At 39.6% G+C, this 18,482-nt stretch overlaps 1 protein-coding gene, 1 non-coding gene and 1 pseudogene across 9 annotated transcripts in view; all 3 read right to left on the reverse strand.

Annotated features, from left to right (window-relative positions):
• Window positions 1-1,320: 1,320 nt before the first annotated feature.
• Window positions 1,321-18,482, reverse strand: part of IL1R1 (interleukin 1 receptor type 1) — a 70,804-nt gene continuing 53,642 nt past the window's right edge. For all 8 annotated transcript variants that reach the window (XM_072844424.1, XM_072844425.1, XM_072844428.1 and 5 more), the window contains 7 exons: window positions 17,823-17,991; window positions 15,492-15,557; window positions 10,354-10,471; window positions 9,448-9,599; window positions 6,660-6,803; window positions 5,545-5,712; window positions 1,321-4,634 (listed from right to left, as the gene is read on the reverse strand). In XM_072844424.1, the coding sequence (XP_072700525.1) occupies window positions 4,219-4,634; window positions 5,545-5,712; window positions 6,660-6,803; window positions 9,448-9,599; window positions 10,354-10,471; window positions 15,492-15,557; window positions 17,823-17,991 (1,233 nt within the window). In that variant the 3' untranslated portion in view covers window positions 1,321-4,218. The remainder of the gene's footprint in view (window positions 4,635-5,544; window positions 5,713-6,659; window positions 6,804-9,447; window positions 9,600-10,353; window positions 10,472-15,491; window positions 15,558-17,822; window positions 17,992-18,482) is intronic.
• On the reverse strand, window positions 5,317-5,423 carry LOC140600564 (U6 spliceosomal RNA). Its single transcript, XR_012003762.1, has one exon. It is a non-coding gene; the product is annotated as a U6 spliceosomal RNA (small nuclear RNA).
• Window positions 12,361-13,587, reverse strand: LOC140643068 (small ubiquitin-related modifier 1-like; annotated as a pseudogene).

Below are 18,482 nucleotides of genomic sequence, written 5' to 3' on the forward strand. Positions count from 1 at the left end.
TCAAGTCCCCCCGCCAACAGAGAGTCAGTGTGAATGAACATCAGTCCCTGGCCCTCGGGGACACAGGGCTCCTGGCCCCCGTGTCACACAGCTTCATCTGGGCATTGACACTGTATTTTTCCAATTGCTTTACTTCCCCCCTCCGTGTCAGTTGCACTTCTGGTTTATTATTACTCTTCCCTTTGCATTCTATTTGCAGATTCTAGTATGCCCAAGCTTATTCACAGAATTGCTACAACCAATCTCCCGTTCTGGAAGGCCCGCTGTATGCTGGGCACCATGCCTGTCGGAATGTACCCCATCTTTCTAGTTCTTACACAGCTCTACGAATTAGATAGTAGGCCCATTTTATAGATGAGGGAACTGGAGCTCAAATAGTTCGTCCCAGTTTGCACACCAAGTAGGAGGCAGGATCTAGGGTGGGCCCTCAGGCTCCCGGCGGACCTACCTCATCTGGTGTGCCCTCTGGGTACTGCCAAAGCCACCTGCTTGTGGGAATAGCTCGGAGGGAGGTCAGAACAGAGCAGCGCTGACCGGGCAGGCCTCCCTCACCACTGGAGTTGGTGAGCACCGTGGACGCCACAGTCTGCTAATTTCATTCACCTCCTGGGTCAAAGGAGAAAATTCATGGAAACCTTTTCTAAAATGTAAAAAAGTTCATACAAATGTTGCCCTTATCTGGTAAAGGGTCAATCACAATAATAAACCTTCACATTTTAAAAGCAAGCAAACAAGTGGAGCATAGTTGAGGCTACAGATGGGATTCAGGGCTCATTGGTTGGCCAATGGCCTCTGAATTCCCCAGGCAGAAGGGGTCCTCACCTACATCAGAGCTGGGAGTGTGGCCTGGTAAGCCCAGGGCAGGGTCAATGCAGAAACAGATTTTTTTTTTAAGATTTTATTGATTTATTTATTCATGAGAGACACAGAGAGAGAGGCAGAGACACAGGCAGAGGAAGAAGCAGGCTCCCCGGGGGGACTCGACCCCAGGACTCGATCCCAGGACCTGGGATCACTGCCTGAGCTAAAGGTAGATGCTCAACCACTGAGCCACCCAGGTACCCCCATGCAGAAACAGATTTTTTTTTTTGAGATTTTTTATTCATTTATTCATGAGAGACACGGGGTGGGGGAGGGGAGAAAGGAGAGAGAGAGGCAGAGACACAGGCAGAGGGAGAAGCAGGCTCCATGCAGGGAGCCCGACGTGGGACGTGGGACTCCATCCCCGGTTTCCAGGATCACGCCCTGGGCTGAAGGCGGCGCTAAACCGCTGAGCCACCCAGGAGTCCCAGAAACAGATTTTAATGAGAATACTCAATACCAGGTTTTGCCAATTTTATTGGAAAACTAAGTTCAGTCCATTGATTAGTGATACATGCTGTACATGAATCTGGTGTTTTACTATACAAAAATACTTGCTATCTGCTCAGAAGTATACAAACAAGTTTCTAAAATTCTTCATCATGAATCAGTAAAAATATAATTTATCAAAAATACCACCGGGAAAAAAAATGGCTCAATACCTTTTCTCTCCTCACAAATACACAAAGAGAGGTGGAAGAAGGAAAATACAAATTCTGCTAAGCCAGCTTTAAGAACTGGGAGTGAAATGCTTTGTGGCAAACTTCCCTTCAAACACTTAGGCTGACCAAAAAAAAAAAAATCACCATCAGATAATGTGGTGAAATCTAATTAATGGGGAAGTCCTGAAAGGAAGGGCTTAAAGGAGGTTTTCAGGGAAAACAATAAAACAAAGGAAGTTCCCAGAGAACCAGGAGTGTAGCTCCTTCCTCTGGAATCCTCCCCTGGGAAATGGGAGTGACACCAGGACATGCACTTTCCGGTTGGGGCTCCTCCTGGCCCAGGACCCATCCCTTGACTCTTCTCCCTCCCTAAATTCCAAGTGCAATGCCACCAGTAATTCTGGAATGTTTTCCCCACTCCTTACTTTCTGGCCAACTTTGCTGCTAATTCTAAGTTTCAGAATTGGCTTTCTTGGCCTACACATGCAAGTGTATTTTACAGATGACAGACTAAAAATCGTCAGCAACATATGTTTTGAGCATCTGATAGGTCTTTGGGGGGCATCACAGCCCCCCCACCTCCGCCCCAGCCCCGTGTGTTCTGCCAAATAAAAATAAGGCACTTTTTTTTTTTTTTTAAACAGCAGTTCCAAAACAGAGCCATTACTCAATGTTACCAGATCTGATCCAGGAAAAAGCAGGTGGTAAGAGAAGAGGCAGAGAATTCAACTGTTTTTGTCTAGCTCCAATCATTTTGGGGAGAAAAAAATATACTGTATAAGTCTGTGTTCACTCATAACATTAATCATTAAAAATATAAAGAACACAGGGCCTGCCCATGTTCGTTGCCATTTAAAATGGGGCACGTGGCCCGCAGCAAGGGGTTTCTTTCCAGGGTTTCTCTAACGACTATCATCAAGTTTAAAAAAAAAAATTTCTTATACCAAAAAAACCAATTTGGTTTCATTTGTAATTCCCTAAGAAATATCTACCTTTCAGGGAAAGAAGATATGAAAGCAGAGACGTTTTTCATAAAAACAACATAATTTTCGTAAATTCCAACACACTAAAGTTTAGAATTTGCTTTCTTAAGTGAGAGCCTTCCTAGACTCAGCCACCATCCTAGGAAACAATCATTTCTTCTCACAAAAGCGCTGGGGGTAGGGCTGAAGGGGACATGGATTGACCTGAAGTCGAATGTTGAAGTCACCGCACCAGAAGTCAGCAACTCAGTTCTAAGCCCTGCTCCGACCTCACGAAGAATAGAATTAAAAAAAAAAAAAAAAGTCACTTACTTTATCAAATTACAATGATTGCAAAACTTAAAGAATGACAATCTGTGAACATTTTTCAACAAGAAAGCCCTACCCAAATCTCTGTCAGGTGGGCACACTCCTTGCAAAGGCACCCAGACCAAGGGACACACCCACGGCCTCCGCGTGGAGAGCAAGGCTTCTGGCTGGAAGCAGAACAGCCTTCTCCTGAGTGGCTGCCAGCAGACCAAGTGCTACCAGACTAAGAGGAGAGAGCAGGTGCCTTAGGGCAGTTTCTTGGGGAGAGCTCTTGGAGAAACAAGAGTTGGAGTAAATTTTGAATTTCATAAAGCTCTGGTCGGCTAGAGAAAATTCGAGAAGGCGTTCTGGTCAGAGGAGACAGGAAGGAGAAGCAGTGGCGTAGGAGCACTGGGGGCAGGATGAAGGAGCACAGAGCTGGCCTGGGGATTCCCAGCATGGGCAGTGAGGGGACAGCTGTGCACACACACTGGGGGTGTGGGGCAGTGGTGGTGACATGTAAGTGGGGCATCTCGGGCTTTCGCTCCTCAACCAGGAGGAGCCCTGCCCAGGCAGGAGGCGCTTAGAGCAGCACTTTTTGAAGGGCGGCTAATCCGTGGGCCAGGTGTGTGACGGAGAGGAAGGAGGAAGTGACTTGGAAATTGTGCTTCAGAAAAAGCCATGAGTCAAGTGGAATGCAGAAGAGGAGGGTAGAACGGGATGATCACTGCAGGGGGAAGGCAGGCCGAGGTGGATCAAGCCTCTGCTACTCCCGCTTTTGAAATTCCCTCTCTCCAGCAGAACGCTGAGGTTATTTCAAACACATGTAATCCTGACGAATCCCTTTTGCCCCTGAAATGGGAATTTTAAAGGTCTGTAAAATGAAATTTGGTCTCTGGAAACTGATGGCTGGCCGTCGATGCATATGGAAAGTGCAAAGCCGATGGAAAGTTCTCCAAGAATACTTCTCTACCTTCCTCTGTGAAATAACCAGTCTCACTTTGCAGGCAGCACCCCCGAGGGGAGCCACTGAGGCCAGGGGCTGTGCCATCCTCGGACTGCGCCACGGCCCCATCTGTGGACTGTAGACAACTTCGTAAAACCGTTTATAGATGCTAAATATTTCCTGCCTGTTCATTCCTCTCATTTTCTGTCCTGGCGCCTGTTCCCGGCAGGCAGTTCAAGCATTCAGACAGGGCATCTGTTGCCTTCTGAAAGGACTTCCAAGCCCTTGGTTCTGAATTGTGCTGACCTGCTACTGTCACCACATCCTGCTCCCTTAACAATCCGATTTCAGGTGACCTCAGGGGTAAGCGACGCTACAGGTGGCATTTTACGACTATACAGTCAATGGGGGCACAGCCCAGCCTGCAGTGCTAGAAGACAAGAGTCACCCAAGGAACTCTTGGCCAAGCTTCTCCCTGCTACCCGAGAGGCACCTGCACCTCCCTCTGCAGCGTCTTCGAGTCTGGCCTGGTGGCCAAGGACAGAGACTGGTGTTTGGATGAAGGTGGCTGCCGCTGGACCGGCATGTGGTACCTGACGTTCTTCCAGAACCTTGTCTTTGCAGATTGCAATCCCTCGCTAAAGTCCCCTGACCAGCGGATGGCCCCATGTTTCTGCTTAATGAATTTAATGGTTTCTGGCATTTTCTCATAGTCTTGGATTTTCTCCAGTTCAAGCAGGACAACTTTAATTCCATCCTGAACAAAAGCATTGTACATTGCTATCTGCTCTTCAGAAGAATTCCCCAGGCAGCCCAATCCTGATGTTTCTGGGACCAAAATGATGATCAGTCTTCTGCTTTTCCTTATGTTTTCATTAGCTACCTCAACAATGTCTGAAAAAGACAAAGCAGAGTAAGAGTAAGTAAAATTTCAATTAACAATCATTTTCTCCCAAACCAAAACCCCACAAGATTCTTCCCATCCCATCTTTTTTGTGTTCTAATGCACTTTTTTTATCATCTTTTTTTAAAGATTTATGAGAGAGAGAGAGAGAAAGAAAGAGCGAACACATGAACACGAGCAGGGGTAGGGGCAGAGGAAGCAGATTCCCCGCTGAGCAGGAAGCCTGACTTGGAGCTCCATCCCAACACCCCAAGATCATGACCTGGGCCCAAGGCAGACACTTAACTGACTGAGCCACCCAGGTGCCCCTTCTTTTATCTCATCTGAATTAAGATGAAAAAATTTCCAATTGTATAGACCAGCTCAAAACCTGACCTACAAGAGTTGAATATCTCATTTAGGACTCAGAATACTTCAGGTGGAAATTTTAAAACATTAAACCATTTGTTCTCTTCCACTCCCATTCCACTCTCTTGCTCTCTCAGTTGTAAAGAGAGAAAGTTGTTACTATTGGATCTAACGAGTTGTGAAGTTTTCCAAAACAAAAAAAAACTTAGTTAATTCTTGCACCAACAAAATATGAGTAAAAGTAAGTACTTTGCATTTAATAGATGTGAAAATCTTCATCACGCCCCACAGAGGGGGTTCTTTTTTTTTTTTTTTTTTTTTTTTTTAAATATGGAACGCTTCACGAATTTGCGTGTCATCCTTGCGCAGGGGCCATGCTAATCTTCTCTGTATCGTTCCAATTTTAGTATATGTGCTGCCGAAGCGAGCACCAGAGGGGGTTCTTAACACTGCCACGTCTGAATACATCAAAATTCTTCTAGAAAGGTGAAACCTAACTTTAGCAATTATTTTCACAACAAAGACTTTTACTTTTTTCCATGACACACATACCTTCCCCAACATAGGCATCCCTTCCATAAATGAACAGCTTATATCCACACTGTTCTTCCAAGACCTCAGGCAAGACTTTAAACACAAAAATATCTGAGTTAGAGGTGGACCCTTCCCCAAGGGTCTTTGGGTATAGTATGTATGCATCATAGGTCTTTCCATCTGAAGCTAGAGGTGAAAACATAAAATATTTAGGTCCAAAAAAGAAGAGATTTGGTAAAGTCAGTATCCCAAACATGCATTTCAGGATGAATTATTAATTTTTGTGTGTGAGTATGAATGAAGCAGCAATACCAAAAATACAGTAACTTTTTAAAATGTTACTCTCCTACAAGTTTCTATTTATTACGTTTTACTGTGAAGGTATTCTTATATTACTGAATGGCCACCTCATGTGCAGAGATTCTTTTTTTTTTTTTAAGATTTCATTTATTTATTCAGGAGAAACACAGAGAGGCAGAGACATACAGAGAGGGAGAATCAGGCTTCCTCTGTGGAGCCTGTTGCGGGACTTGATCCCAGGACCCCAGGATCACGACCTGGGAGCCAAAGGCAGACAGCCACTGACCCACCCAGGTGACCTGTGCAGAGATTCTTTACCTCTTGCTCTGGGAACTACATCTCACTCCCTGGTCTTATCTTCTCCCCCGGTGTCTCAGCCCTGCAGTCTATCCATTCTTTCTTTTATTTATAATTGTAGTATTAATTTTTTTTTTTTTTTTTTTTTTTTTTTTGCAAATTTGAAACAAAAGAGAAAGGGAGAGTTTCCCTGATGCATGAAAATAATCATTTCTTTCCTCTGAAAGCATATCATGGGGTCATCCATGTCCTAACCAGCATGGAGCAGGCCCTCAATAATGCACATTGGATTTGTAAACAGACACTGTAAATGCCTGTTTATCCCACCGTTACGAACACTAAAGCAGCAACTTGGAAAACAATGCCATGCAGTCTATTCAGTCCCCAAACTCCAATTACATACAAGAATAACTACTATTCGTGTATATGCCATATTTCATTTTAAAATTTAAGTATAAACCCTCAGTTATCTTCTACATCCCTTAACTATCCCCTCTCTCCAACAAAGAATTATTGCATAGAATACAACATTGTACCTTTTTTGGGGAGAAACTCATAGCAACAATCCCTGTACCAAAGCACAATGTCAACCTTGAAGATTTTGTAGATGAAAACAGAGCATGTAATCACTACTGTTAACATGACAAATACACCAATCATGTGCTTCTTGAAATCAGGCACTATAGCGGAAAAGAGGAAAAAATATATTAGAACCAAAAGAATTAAAAATTGGGGCATACCAAATTAAATATTATTATCCCAGAGAAACTATTTGGGATTGGTCTGCAATCTCAAATCCCAGATAGTATCAACCTATTCATTATCATCACTTAATAAAGCATAGTAATGCACAGAGCCATTTAGAATTGATACCACATAAAACTGAATGAAGTGCACTGTATTAAATTTCCACCTAAATATTATAACACAGTTGACCCTTGAACAATATAGGTTTGAGCTGCATGGGTCCATTTATATGTAGTTTCTTTTTATAACAGTTACTATAAATGTATTTTCTCTTCCTTATGATTTTCTTTTTTAAAAAAAAATTATTGATTTATTCTTGAGAGACATAGAGAAAGAGGCAGAGACACAGGCAGAGTGAGAAACAGGCTCCCCACAGGGAGCCCGATGCAGGACTTGGTCCCACAATCCCAGGATCATAACCTGAGCCAAAGGCAGATGCTCAACCGCTGAGCCACCCAGGTGTCCTTCCTTATGATTTTCTTAATAACATTTTCTTTTTTCTAGCTTACTTTATTTTAAGAGCACAGTATATAATACACATAATATACAAAATATGTGTTAACTGTTAATGTTATCAGTAATGTTTCTGGTCAACAGTAGTTTATCCATAGTAAAGTTTGGGGGGGACTCAAGTTATACTCGAATTTTTGACTGGGAGTGGGGGTGATGGTTCTTCTAACCCTCATGTTGTTCAAGGGTCCACCGTATACAATGAACAGAAAAAAATGCCAAAGACTATAGGATAGAGCACTTCAGAATAAAGCAAGTCAAACTCACTCAAAAGCCTACAAAAGAAAAAAAGAAAAAGAAAAAAAAAAGCCTACAAAAGTTTCTGGAAGCAGAAGAGTCAGGTGGTGGAAGTTGAAGTCTAGGGAAAAGGAAAGAAGGCGTTTAGGGATGCCATACAGAATGTTTCACTCTTCCACATTCTCCTACCTTCACTCCCTAATCATTCATCCAATGATTGCAGTGGAGGAAGGGCAGAGAAGCAAGGTGAAGAAGAGGTAAGGGGGTATGGTGTAGAGAAAAAAAAAAAAGAAAAAGTGCCTTCTAAATGTCAGGGGCCATGTAGGCACCCAGAAGAGAGAATCTAAAAGCTCTATTATTTTAATTTCCCAATCTGGGTCTTTGATCCATCTGCAGATTATTTGGGTATGAAATAGAAATGAAGATATATGCCATTTTCCAAACCAATATCCAATTGGCCCAATGGATAGTTCACCTTTATAGTCTTGATTATGGCAGTTTCACACAAGATCATGATATCTGTAGTGTAAATCTTCCAGATTTATTGTTTTTATTCAAGACTACCTTGATTATCCTTATCCCTTTCTTTTTTTAAGATTTTATTTATTTATTTGACAGAGAGATAAAGACAACACAAGCAGGAGGAGCAGATAGAGAGGGAGAAGCAGGCTCCCCGCTGAGCAGAAAGCCCTACAAGGCTCCAGCCCAGGAACCTGAGATCATGACCTGAGCCAAAGGCAGATGCCTGACTGAGCCACACAGGTGCCTCATCCATTTACATTTCCAGATACTTTTAGAATAAACCTGCCTACAACAATGCACCCACACAAACACATACCCCCACTTGCACAAATACTGTTGAAATTCATTGGAATTTTTTTGAATTTACACATTCATTTGGGGAGAACTGACATCTTTATAATATGGAGTTATTCAATCTATAAACATTGTATATCCTTACACCTATTTAACTCTTCTCTAATTTATTTCGGTAATCTTTTTTTAGTTTGTATCATGGAGGTCTTGAAGAGCCTTTGCTAGATTTCTTCCTAAGTATTTGACAATTTTTGATACTACTGTAAATGTAATCTTTTAAATTTAATTTCTATTTATTGTTGGTATTTTATAGACATACATAGAAACACTGTATACATATATATATATATATATATATGTTTACATGTAGAGAGACTAGTGATCTTGCTAAATTTGTTTACTAATTCTCATAGTTTGTCTCTAGGTTTTAAAATTTTCTTCCATGTACACATCCATAAGGACCCTATATTTAATTCAATTACAAGTAATCACATTATTTAACAAATATTTTCAATATTGTGTCTGATTATATACTTGAAGAAAACCAATAACTTCTGACATCCCCTCTGGAATGTAGATATTTAGGCTTCTCCTGTACATCCATTATACTGTCATTTACCAAAAAATATTCATTAAATACCTATGATATAGCAGACTTAAGTCACTACTAGCTCTGGAAATAGGATGATTGGTAAGATAAATGGTCAGCACCATCACAGAATTTAAGTCAAGTAAAGAAAACTAAGTATGAAAAATATTGTGACAGGGACATAGAGTTCTCTGAAAGTATATAACAGAGGCAATAATCTCATCTGTGTGGTCAGAGAGTTTGTTAAGGGCAGGCAAGAGGACAGAAAGCTTCCTAGCAGAAGAAACAGTCCAGCTGACAAGTGAAAGAATAGAAGTTTGCCAGGTTAAGAGGAATTCAAGTGTTCCAGGCAAAGAAAACACTATATACCTAACGGTCATTGCAACAGTGAACCATAAATACATTTCAAATATTCTGTTGTTTACCTGGATGTATTAATTGGATATATGCTGTACTTATACCATCTGTATTCTTTGCTACACAGGTAAAGGGATATTGATAAAATCTACTTTCCACTTCTAAAATATTAAGCATGGTGATGATTGTACTCTTTCTTTTTTTTGAAGGATTTTCCACTCTGTTCAAAAGAGAGAGAATAAATAAAGTTATTTAAGTAAAACTACAACTGAGACACATATACATGGTTCATCTCTTTATCCACCACATGAATTATGGCAGAAATTATCACCAGCCCTATGCACAGGGATAATAATCAGGCTGTTAGCTATCCTGATCTGAGATTTCATAGCCCAAAGATCACTGTCAGTAAAAGGCCCAGTAGCAGAGATCAAAATAAAATTACCAGCCTCCGAGAAGAAAAAAGATGGATGGGCATTCTGGTTGTCATGGGGGCACAGAGAATACATGAAACAAGAGGAGACTGGAGCAGATGACCAAGGAGAATGCTAAGGAGTCAGGAGTTGATCCCTAGAGAGGAAACAGAAAGCCACTAGAGACTTGAGAGGTGGAGTGCCAGATTCTCCATCCCACTTAATGAGTCTTTCCTAAACTGCTTAAAAAACAGAATAACATGAAGGGTAATTCAGGAAAGTTGCTTCATTGGGATATTGTAACATATCTATCTAAATTCAACAGAAAGCCTTCCAAGTGGTCCGGAATTTACACCACAATGTCATGTATTTTTACCTTAAGTGTTTAAGAACTTATAAATCCTGTTTAGCTCAGCAAAACTCAATATGGGCAGTAAAGGATCAAGGGCCAATCAACTAACTTTTGCTATTCAATTAAACCATCAAGGCTGTATAAATTTCATGACATGAAATTTAATACCAAAATACCTCTGTTGTGTGAGTGGCTTTTAGCATACTTACGGTATATAATCCTCCTCCAGCACTGAGTCCTCTATATCAATTGATGACCCATTCCACGTCCAGTAGACAAAGTCACTAAAGTGGCCACTGACGTTGCACAGCAATTGTAGCTTGGATCCTGCGAAGCAATGTATTTTTAATCATAGCAATTGATTTTTAGCTGATCTACCTAGATTAATAAGAGGCTATTGAATAAAAATTTTAAATTATAGAAAAGTACAAAGAAAACAAAAATTGCCCTTAAACCTACCTCTTGGAGAAAACCATGATTAGCAAACTCATGTATCTTATTCCTTATCTTCTCTATGTACACATGCAATTTTTTCTTCACATGCAATTTTTTAAATGAAGTGTTGTCTACTATTTGTAAATATTGTATATTGGGAATTCCAGCTTACTTGACCAGCCTTCCAAAACAGGCCATTTCATGGCTGCTTAGTATTCCATAATACAGATATACTATGATTAACAATTTTCCTATTGCTAAACATAATTTGTTTCTAAGTTTTTCATTATTAGGATTAATATTCTAATGACCATTCTTGTACATCATCAATACTATACATATCCTGAAGTACTACTTTGAATCTGGAAGTAGAATTGAGTGAGATACATATTTAAAAAGCCAAATGAGGCTGTACATGCCCACACTTTGTCCAGTAGTGTATGTGATTGTCTTCTAACCCCCAAATCTCCAGATTCCAATTATTTTTGTCATTGCCCAAAAAGAGAAGGAAAATTTCCATTTAAATTTTCATCTGCATTTCTTGAAATCACAGTGAACGTGTCTTTTATAAGTTTGGTATTCATTTGCCTTTACGAATTGCTTATTATACCCACTGTCTATTATTTAGTTGATTCTCATTTAACTTCACTGCCGTGTGGGAGCTCTTTATTCATCGAGGATATTAACTCTTTATCATGCATGAAAACTATTCCAAATACCACTCAGAGTTCATTGCTTTCATTTTCATTTTTGTTTAGGGAAATTCTTTGGTGTAGATATTTTTATTTTTTTATTCAGTCAAATTTCTGTTTTATCTGTTCTCACAGTTTTTTTCTAAAGCTCTACCACCAAATCAGAAAAATATCCATGTATGTTTCACTGAGATATATAAAATGTTCCCCTTTGTTTTATTGTTTTGATTGTTTTAGTTCTTTACTCTGTCTAGAATATAAATGGGTATGGTGTGAGGGAGAGATTTAACTTAATGTTTTTATCCAAATAGCTGATTGATCCTTTCAGAACCACTTACTGAGTAACAATTTGTAATGCCACTTTTATCAGAAAATAAATTATTTATTTGTGACTTTCTTGGTTGATCTGAATGTATATACTGATTCCAATTGTACTAAAATCTTAATTATTTCAGCTTTGGGGTAAATGTTAGTATTACTTAGAGCTCTTCTTCCAAATATTGTTTTAATAATCTCATCATTTTAATCCTCTGGGTGATTTTTAGAATCTCTCGCCAACTTTTGAGCCCATTCATATTTTTATTGGAATTCCATCAGAACTATAATTTTAAGTCTCTGTCTTTACAATTTCCAGTTTTCCCTATAAGAAAAAACATACACTTCTATTACAGTTTTCCTTAAATTAGTGTTGATCAAGATTGTATTCATTATTGTTCCCTTTGGAGACTTTTAAGACATTTTTATCCTAATTGCCTCCCTCCCCCATGAATTTTTAATACCACAGACAAACAGCATATTGCTTTAGGTTTTTTTCCACTAAGAACCAATTTTCTCCCCATTGGAAACAACATAGCTCCCACTCCTCATCAATATATATGATTTAAATCTCAATTTTCCTGAGATATAGGTCAGAATTTGGGGAGGGGGTTTCTCCTCTATAAATTTTATATATTTTTGAAAGATTTTGCTAAGAAATGTTATAGACATCTCTATGACATGTTGCAAATAGGAGCTCTTTCCCCATTATGTTTTCTAGCTGGTTACTGCCGAACAAGTTTACCATTTTAGAATGGTAATTAATTTTACTCATTTGTTTGCTGTTACAAATATTTTGTTTATTTTAATGAAGTTGGCTTAGACAATGTACATTTAAAACCCATATCCCCAGATGAAAAAGAAGTACAAATAAAATTTAAAAAAGCAGTGTTCTGTTGCATATACTTCTGCATGAATAACTTTATTAACTGCTTATGAAAATCAGGAGTTTTCAGAGATCTTCTGAGAAGATTTTTCTTTAATCTTAATGTTTTCTCTTCAGTGAAGCCATCACTGGAGTCAGTCCCTATTCTCACCATCTTTCTGCCACCTCGACTCCAATCTGATATTCCTTTTCTTTGGGGCCAGACCCTCAGGTTTTAAAAGCAGCTTTAAGTCAAGCAAAGGCCATTTTTCCACAGGTCAGTTCTCTGAGGAACTTCCATCTCCCACCGAGAGCCATAAGTTCAGGAGGGAAGCGGTCAGGTGTCAGATTGCCGTCAGGGCCAGTTAGGAAGCCATGATGAGCACTAGCACTGGTGGGTCTTATTTACCACAAGCCTGAAGACACATAGTCCTGGAAAAGGCGGCCCCTCTGTGCACACACGTAATTTGTAAAAAGGAGTGGGCAACAGGAAGGGTATTGAGGTTTCATCACCAACACTCAGCACCATGAAAACAAATTCTAATGACTGATGGACACCGGAATTCAAATCACCAGATGTTTTAAGGAGGTGAGGTGCCAGTCTTTAATTATATCTTGAATAGCACATGACAAAAGAACTATTTTTAAAAATTAAAAAAAAAAGGACCAAGGGGAAAGAAGAAAAGATAAAAACAATATCTAAACTCATGGGATGACCCCATTTGTTCCTGACAAACTTCCATCACATCTTCCTCCGCTCCAAACTCCCTTGGACTGTGATTCTCAGCAATCCTCTGACCTTCAAAGAGAAACCTGAGTGAATTCACTGGAACATCCAGTCTTTGACAGGATGGTTCTTTGAGTTTCTGGAGATGTGTCGTCTGCCATCCTCACTTCAAAGTGAATCTCACTGCCATCATGTCCGATGACTCTGAGTTTAATGCATGCTCTTTCCTTCTTATCCCTTAAATCCCCATTTGAAGGTTCTGCCTCCTGGTCAGACATGGTGATGATGGCTTCACCCAGAGTCTCATCCGCACAGCAGTGGCCTCGGGGAGGCAGGACCTCGCTCGGAGATTTACAAATCCATCTCTTCCCCACAGCACGCCACCACAGCCGGAGGGACTTCCACTACACCTAGAATATTAATTTTGTATCTGGCCCATTAATAATATACTAACCCTAACTTCTCCCCCGTAATGCTCTTGAGGGTAATACATACATTATGTGATCTGAAAATAATAATAAAGTCCTTTACAGTAGGCCTGCCTTGGTTCTTTCAATGTATGACTGTATCAAGTGGGTGTTTCTAGAATATGTTAAGTAAAGTTATTTGGGCATCTTTGTCTTGCTCTTGGCTTCAGCAAGAGGGTCTATGCCTGTAGAAGGTCTAACACTATAGTGGTTTATCATTAAGAATGCTAGTGACTATTGGTTTCAATCGATGCTCTTTATTAACTTAAGGAAGTATCCCCCAGCTCCTATTGTTCTAAGTTATTTTATTGGTAATTGGCATTGAATCTTAGCAAATGCCTGTTTGAAACCCTTCAGGAGAATCATATGACAGGGTGATGTGTGCATCTCACCAACATGATATATTGAAATAATTGTTTTCTTATATGAAGCTATTTTTTTAGATTTAGAGATCACTGCCCCCTGAACTTGAGAGCTCCAAACCGTGTACCTCTAGAACATGAATTCTTAATAGAAGCTACAGCCAACAGGGCAAAAAGTGGTTCTTGGGGAAAGGGCAAGAAAATCCTAGATCTTGCAAAGGTTTGTGGCCCTTCCAAGTGCCACGATACATCAACAGATATCTATCTGGGCATTACAACTGAGGAAGGAGGAAGGGAAGAGGATTGGGGGAGGTAAGTGCCTTGTTAGGCTCTACAGGGGAGCATTAATGAGGAAGAAAAGGGTTGAGAAACACTACTCTAGATTCTATTGGTCTATATTTAATTGTGAGTTTTCACATCTTTGTTCATATCTACGAATGTCTTTATATTCCCTTCCACCAGGAATAACAACTTGGCCAAGTACAGAATCCACTCGTCACAAACTTCTACCTTCTAATCTCTGTACAATCATTCAAGGTATTCATGCAGGTACTTTTACAGAAGAGAACTTTGTATTCCAGCCTGGCTTTTGGTCCTCCAATAGGAAAATCTGTTTTTATGTTTGGACCAATGGTTTTTAATAGAATTCTCAGTGGAGGCAGAAATGTTCTATATTTGTGCTAATACAGAACTCACTGGCCACATATGGCTATTAAGCCCTTGAGATATGGCTAATGTGACTGAAGAGCTAATTTTTAATTGAACTAATTAATTTACTCAACTTAAATTTACATGTACATAGCCACATACAGCTATTGGCTATTGCATTATATAGTGTAGGTCTGGATGCTTCTAAGATTGTGCCTTTGTTCCTGAAATAAAAAAATTCACTGACTTGATGGTCATTCCAGAAAAATACTTTTCCTTTTTGGTCTGTTATTGTACACTTCTGTCTAAAAGCCTAACTCTGGTCTTAAGAAATCCATTCTGGGGATGCATGGGTTGCTCAGTGGTTGAGTATCTGCCTTTGGCTCAGGCTATGATCCCAGGGTTCTGGGATCGAGTCCCACATCAGGCTCCCTGCAGGGAGCCTGTTTCTCCCTCTGCCTATATCTCTGCCTCTCTATGTGTGTTTCTCATGAATAAATATATAAAATCTTTTTTTAAAAAAAGAAAGAAATCCATCCTGTGCCACTCAGATAAATTACATTTTTCATTTCTAGTTCTGTTGAACTTAGCCTTTGGCTGATGCTTTTATAAGGACCCACAGGAAAGTGAGGGTGGACAAATCAGACATGGTTAGATTTCTGCCATGAGAGGCAGGAAATCCAAAGAAAAATTTTAAGATATAATCTGTGCCACTTGCCCACTAATTATAGATCTATTTGGTAAACGGTTTCGGTTATGTGAAGTAAACGTAGAGTTTATCTTAATCATGAGTTCAAAATAATGATTTCAGCGTATCCTGACTGGAGCCCACTTACCCAAACTTGCTTCCACTGTCTCATTAGCTGGACTCACAATTATAGGCCTCACAGGTTTGTGTTCTTCTGAAAGACAAACATTCGCAGGGCTTCTTAGTCTGTTACAGATCAGAATCTCGACTGGTGACAACTGTTAGCAAAATATACCACATGGCATCTGGCCAGATATTCCCGCAAGTCCCCAAGGCATAGACAGTAGGAGGCAGAAGGTAAGAGTTGTGAAGGAAGGAGACCAACACAGGCGACAGCAAAACCACAAATACATGCTACCCAGCCTGGTGGGCTCTGCTGAGCCTGTCGAATATGGTGCTACAAACACACACCTCACCATGATTCCAGAAACAAGTGCCTCTCTTAAAGCAAATCAGGAAAAACAAATAGCTGTGGAAAGGTACCTCTGTGGATGAAGCATTCACTGGACGAACCATCCAGTGATATACCTGCTTGTATTTAGTAATTGTAGTAATGACCTAAGAGTGGAATGTCCAGCAATTTGGCATAATTTATGAAAATGGGCAGAAAAGTATCAAGGAGTTCCAGAAATTCATTTAAGTTTTATTTACAAGAAGATTGACTTCAAAGGTAGATCTGTGGCCAAGCCTGAGAAATTATGAACTGGAATGCCCAGTATTCCATCAGAGTCAAGAAAGAAAAGAAAGAAAAAAAGAAAAGAAAGAAAAGAAAAAAGAAGAAAGGTAAAGGGAAAAGGAAAAGAAAAAGAAAAAGAAAAAGAAAAAGGAAAAGAAAAAGAAAAAAGTAAGTTCCATCAGAATGGGATACTGTCTCTTTTGTTCCCTAATGTATACCTAGAACAGTGCCAGGTGCATAGTAAATGCTCAATTAATATTTTAAAATTCCTTTATATTTGTTTTACAAAAACAAAATATGTTTTGTTTCCAATGTTCTAATACTCTCTTTTGTGATTAAATATATTATTTCTACAAAAGGGACCAAAAAAGAAGACAGAGAGTATTTAAAACATATTTGACCTATTAAAAAAATTCCCTGGGCAGCCCGGGTGGCTCAGCGCCACCTTCAGCCCAGGGCGTGATCCTGGAGTCCTGGGATCGAGTCCCACATGGCGCTTCCTGCATGGAGCCTGCTTCTCCCACCTGTGTCTCTGCCTCTCTCCCTCTCTCTCTCTCTCTCTCTCTCTCTCTGTCTTTCATGAATAAATAAATAAATATTTTTTTAAATAAAAATTAAAAAAATTCCCTAGTTCTCTCTAAAATTCTGTCTGCTGCTCTGGTTGCTGTATGTCAAGACAGACCAAGAAGAGGTACCCAATGGTCAGAGAGAAGCTGCTAAAAACTCAGGATGGTAGTGATATAAGGACTGTGGAAAATTATAATTCACTGATGCTTGCAAGACCCAGGCAAGGAGTTAATTTTGATTCAATAAAATTAATGTTTGCAAAATATAAATTATTAGACAATTGAGAAAACATAGCTATACATAGGGTGATCGTATTTTGGGTTTACCTGAGGCAGTCCCCATTTATACCTGTTGTCTCAGGATAGTTACTAATAAGGTCCCCTTTAACTTTTAAAGTTCTAGTTAAAGCAACTCTTCTATTACTGAAAGCTTACAAAATCTAATATTTACAGAAAGGCTGAGCATTTTGCCCATCCCCAGGTAATTTGTAGGAGGGCATTTTCTTATAAAATAGCTTTTAAGGTGAAACATAGTTAATAGAGAACTGAAAGCCTCAGGAATATTTACAAGAATAATTATCATATGTCTATTTCTTTCTTTTCTGTTTTGCACCAGGCACATGATCACAAGCTGAGCATACTTGATCTCTAATCTGTCCAATAACCTCGGAAGGTTGTATCATCTTAGAGGAGGAAACAGGCTTAGAGAAGTAAAGTAACTGAGCTAACATGAAACTAATAAGAGATAGAGTGCACTCTGGGAATGCAACATATTCCAAAGCCCATTAGTGTCCACCCCATCAAGTCAGTGTTCCTTACTGCTAGATACTCAGTCCTCCCAAGTGAAAGTGCTCAAAATTGCTCTTCTTCTTATAGCAGCCACAGGGAACCCCAGAGCTCTCTGGAAGAACCATCGTTAGCCATACCAAAGAAAAAGGCTCTTACTTCAGTTGGAAAACACAGGTCCTAATGTTTGTCTAATCAGCTCTGCATCTGAAGCAAGAATGCAAAACATGCATATAATATTAGCAACAAAAAAGCTAAAGCCATGTGACCTTTGGCAAGTCATCGAGCCCCTCTTGGGTTTGGTTCCTCCCTGAACAATGAAGGTAATATTAGAATCATGGTTTCCAGGCCTTCCCAGATTCAAACTCCTATGATTGGAGTTATGACTTACCTATAGTAGTAAGTTCTATAACCCGGGTAATACGATATTGCTTTCCGGAGTATGTATAAAATGCTCCACAAGTATATTTCCCATTATGCGCCGTAGTCACATTCGCTATGATGAGTCTATCTGTCAGTCCAATAAAGTTTATATTGTCAAGAAGCAGAGGTTTGCAATCCTAGATGGAGGGAGAGGAAAGACATAATTAAAGCCAATTAATGATTTTCCCCAGCCTACCAGGAAAAGAAACTCCATTTTTTCACACTGGCAAATGTTTTATGTGGGTAGTGTGTGTAGGTGGTGTGTTCAGATACAGATATATATATATGTACATATATTCATATAAATCCAAACATATATGAATCAAAATCCTCAGGGGAATTTACAAGAATAATCCTCATACATCTGTTTATTTCTCCTCTATTTTGCACAGACACATGATCACAAGCTCAGTACATACAGGAATATATGACTATGTTTCTTGCGTACAAGTTTTAATACAGCATTTTTTTTGGCAATAGTCACAATTATATTCCCAGGATATTACATTCTTATGCCTATGAGACTTGCACTTTGAAGACAAGTGAAGACAAATTTACTTTGCAAGGAAAACATATTTGAGGGCAGAATGCTAATACCAGTTTCTTAGTAATGCTGTACTTCCTTTCT

Source organism: Canis lupus, chromosome 11, assembly GCF_048164855.1.
Source record: "Canis lupus baileyi chromosome 11, mCanLup2.hap1, whole genome shotgun sequence".
Classification (NCBI taxonomy): Eukaryota; Metazoa; Chordata; class Mammalia; order Carnivora; family Canidae; genus Canis; species Canis lupus.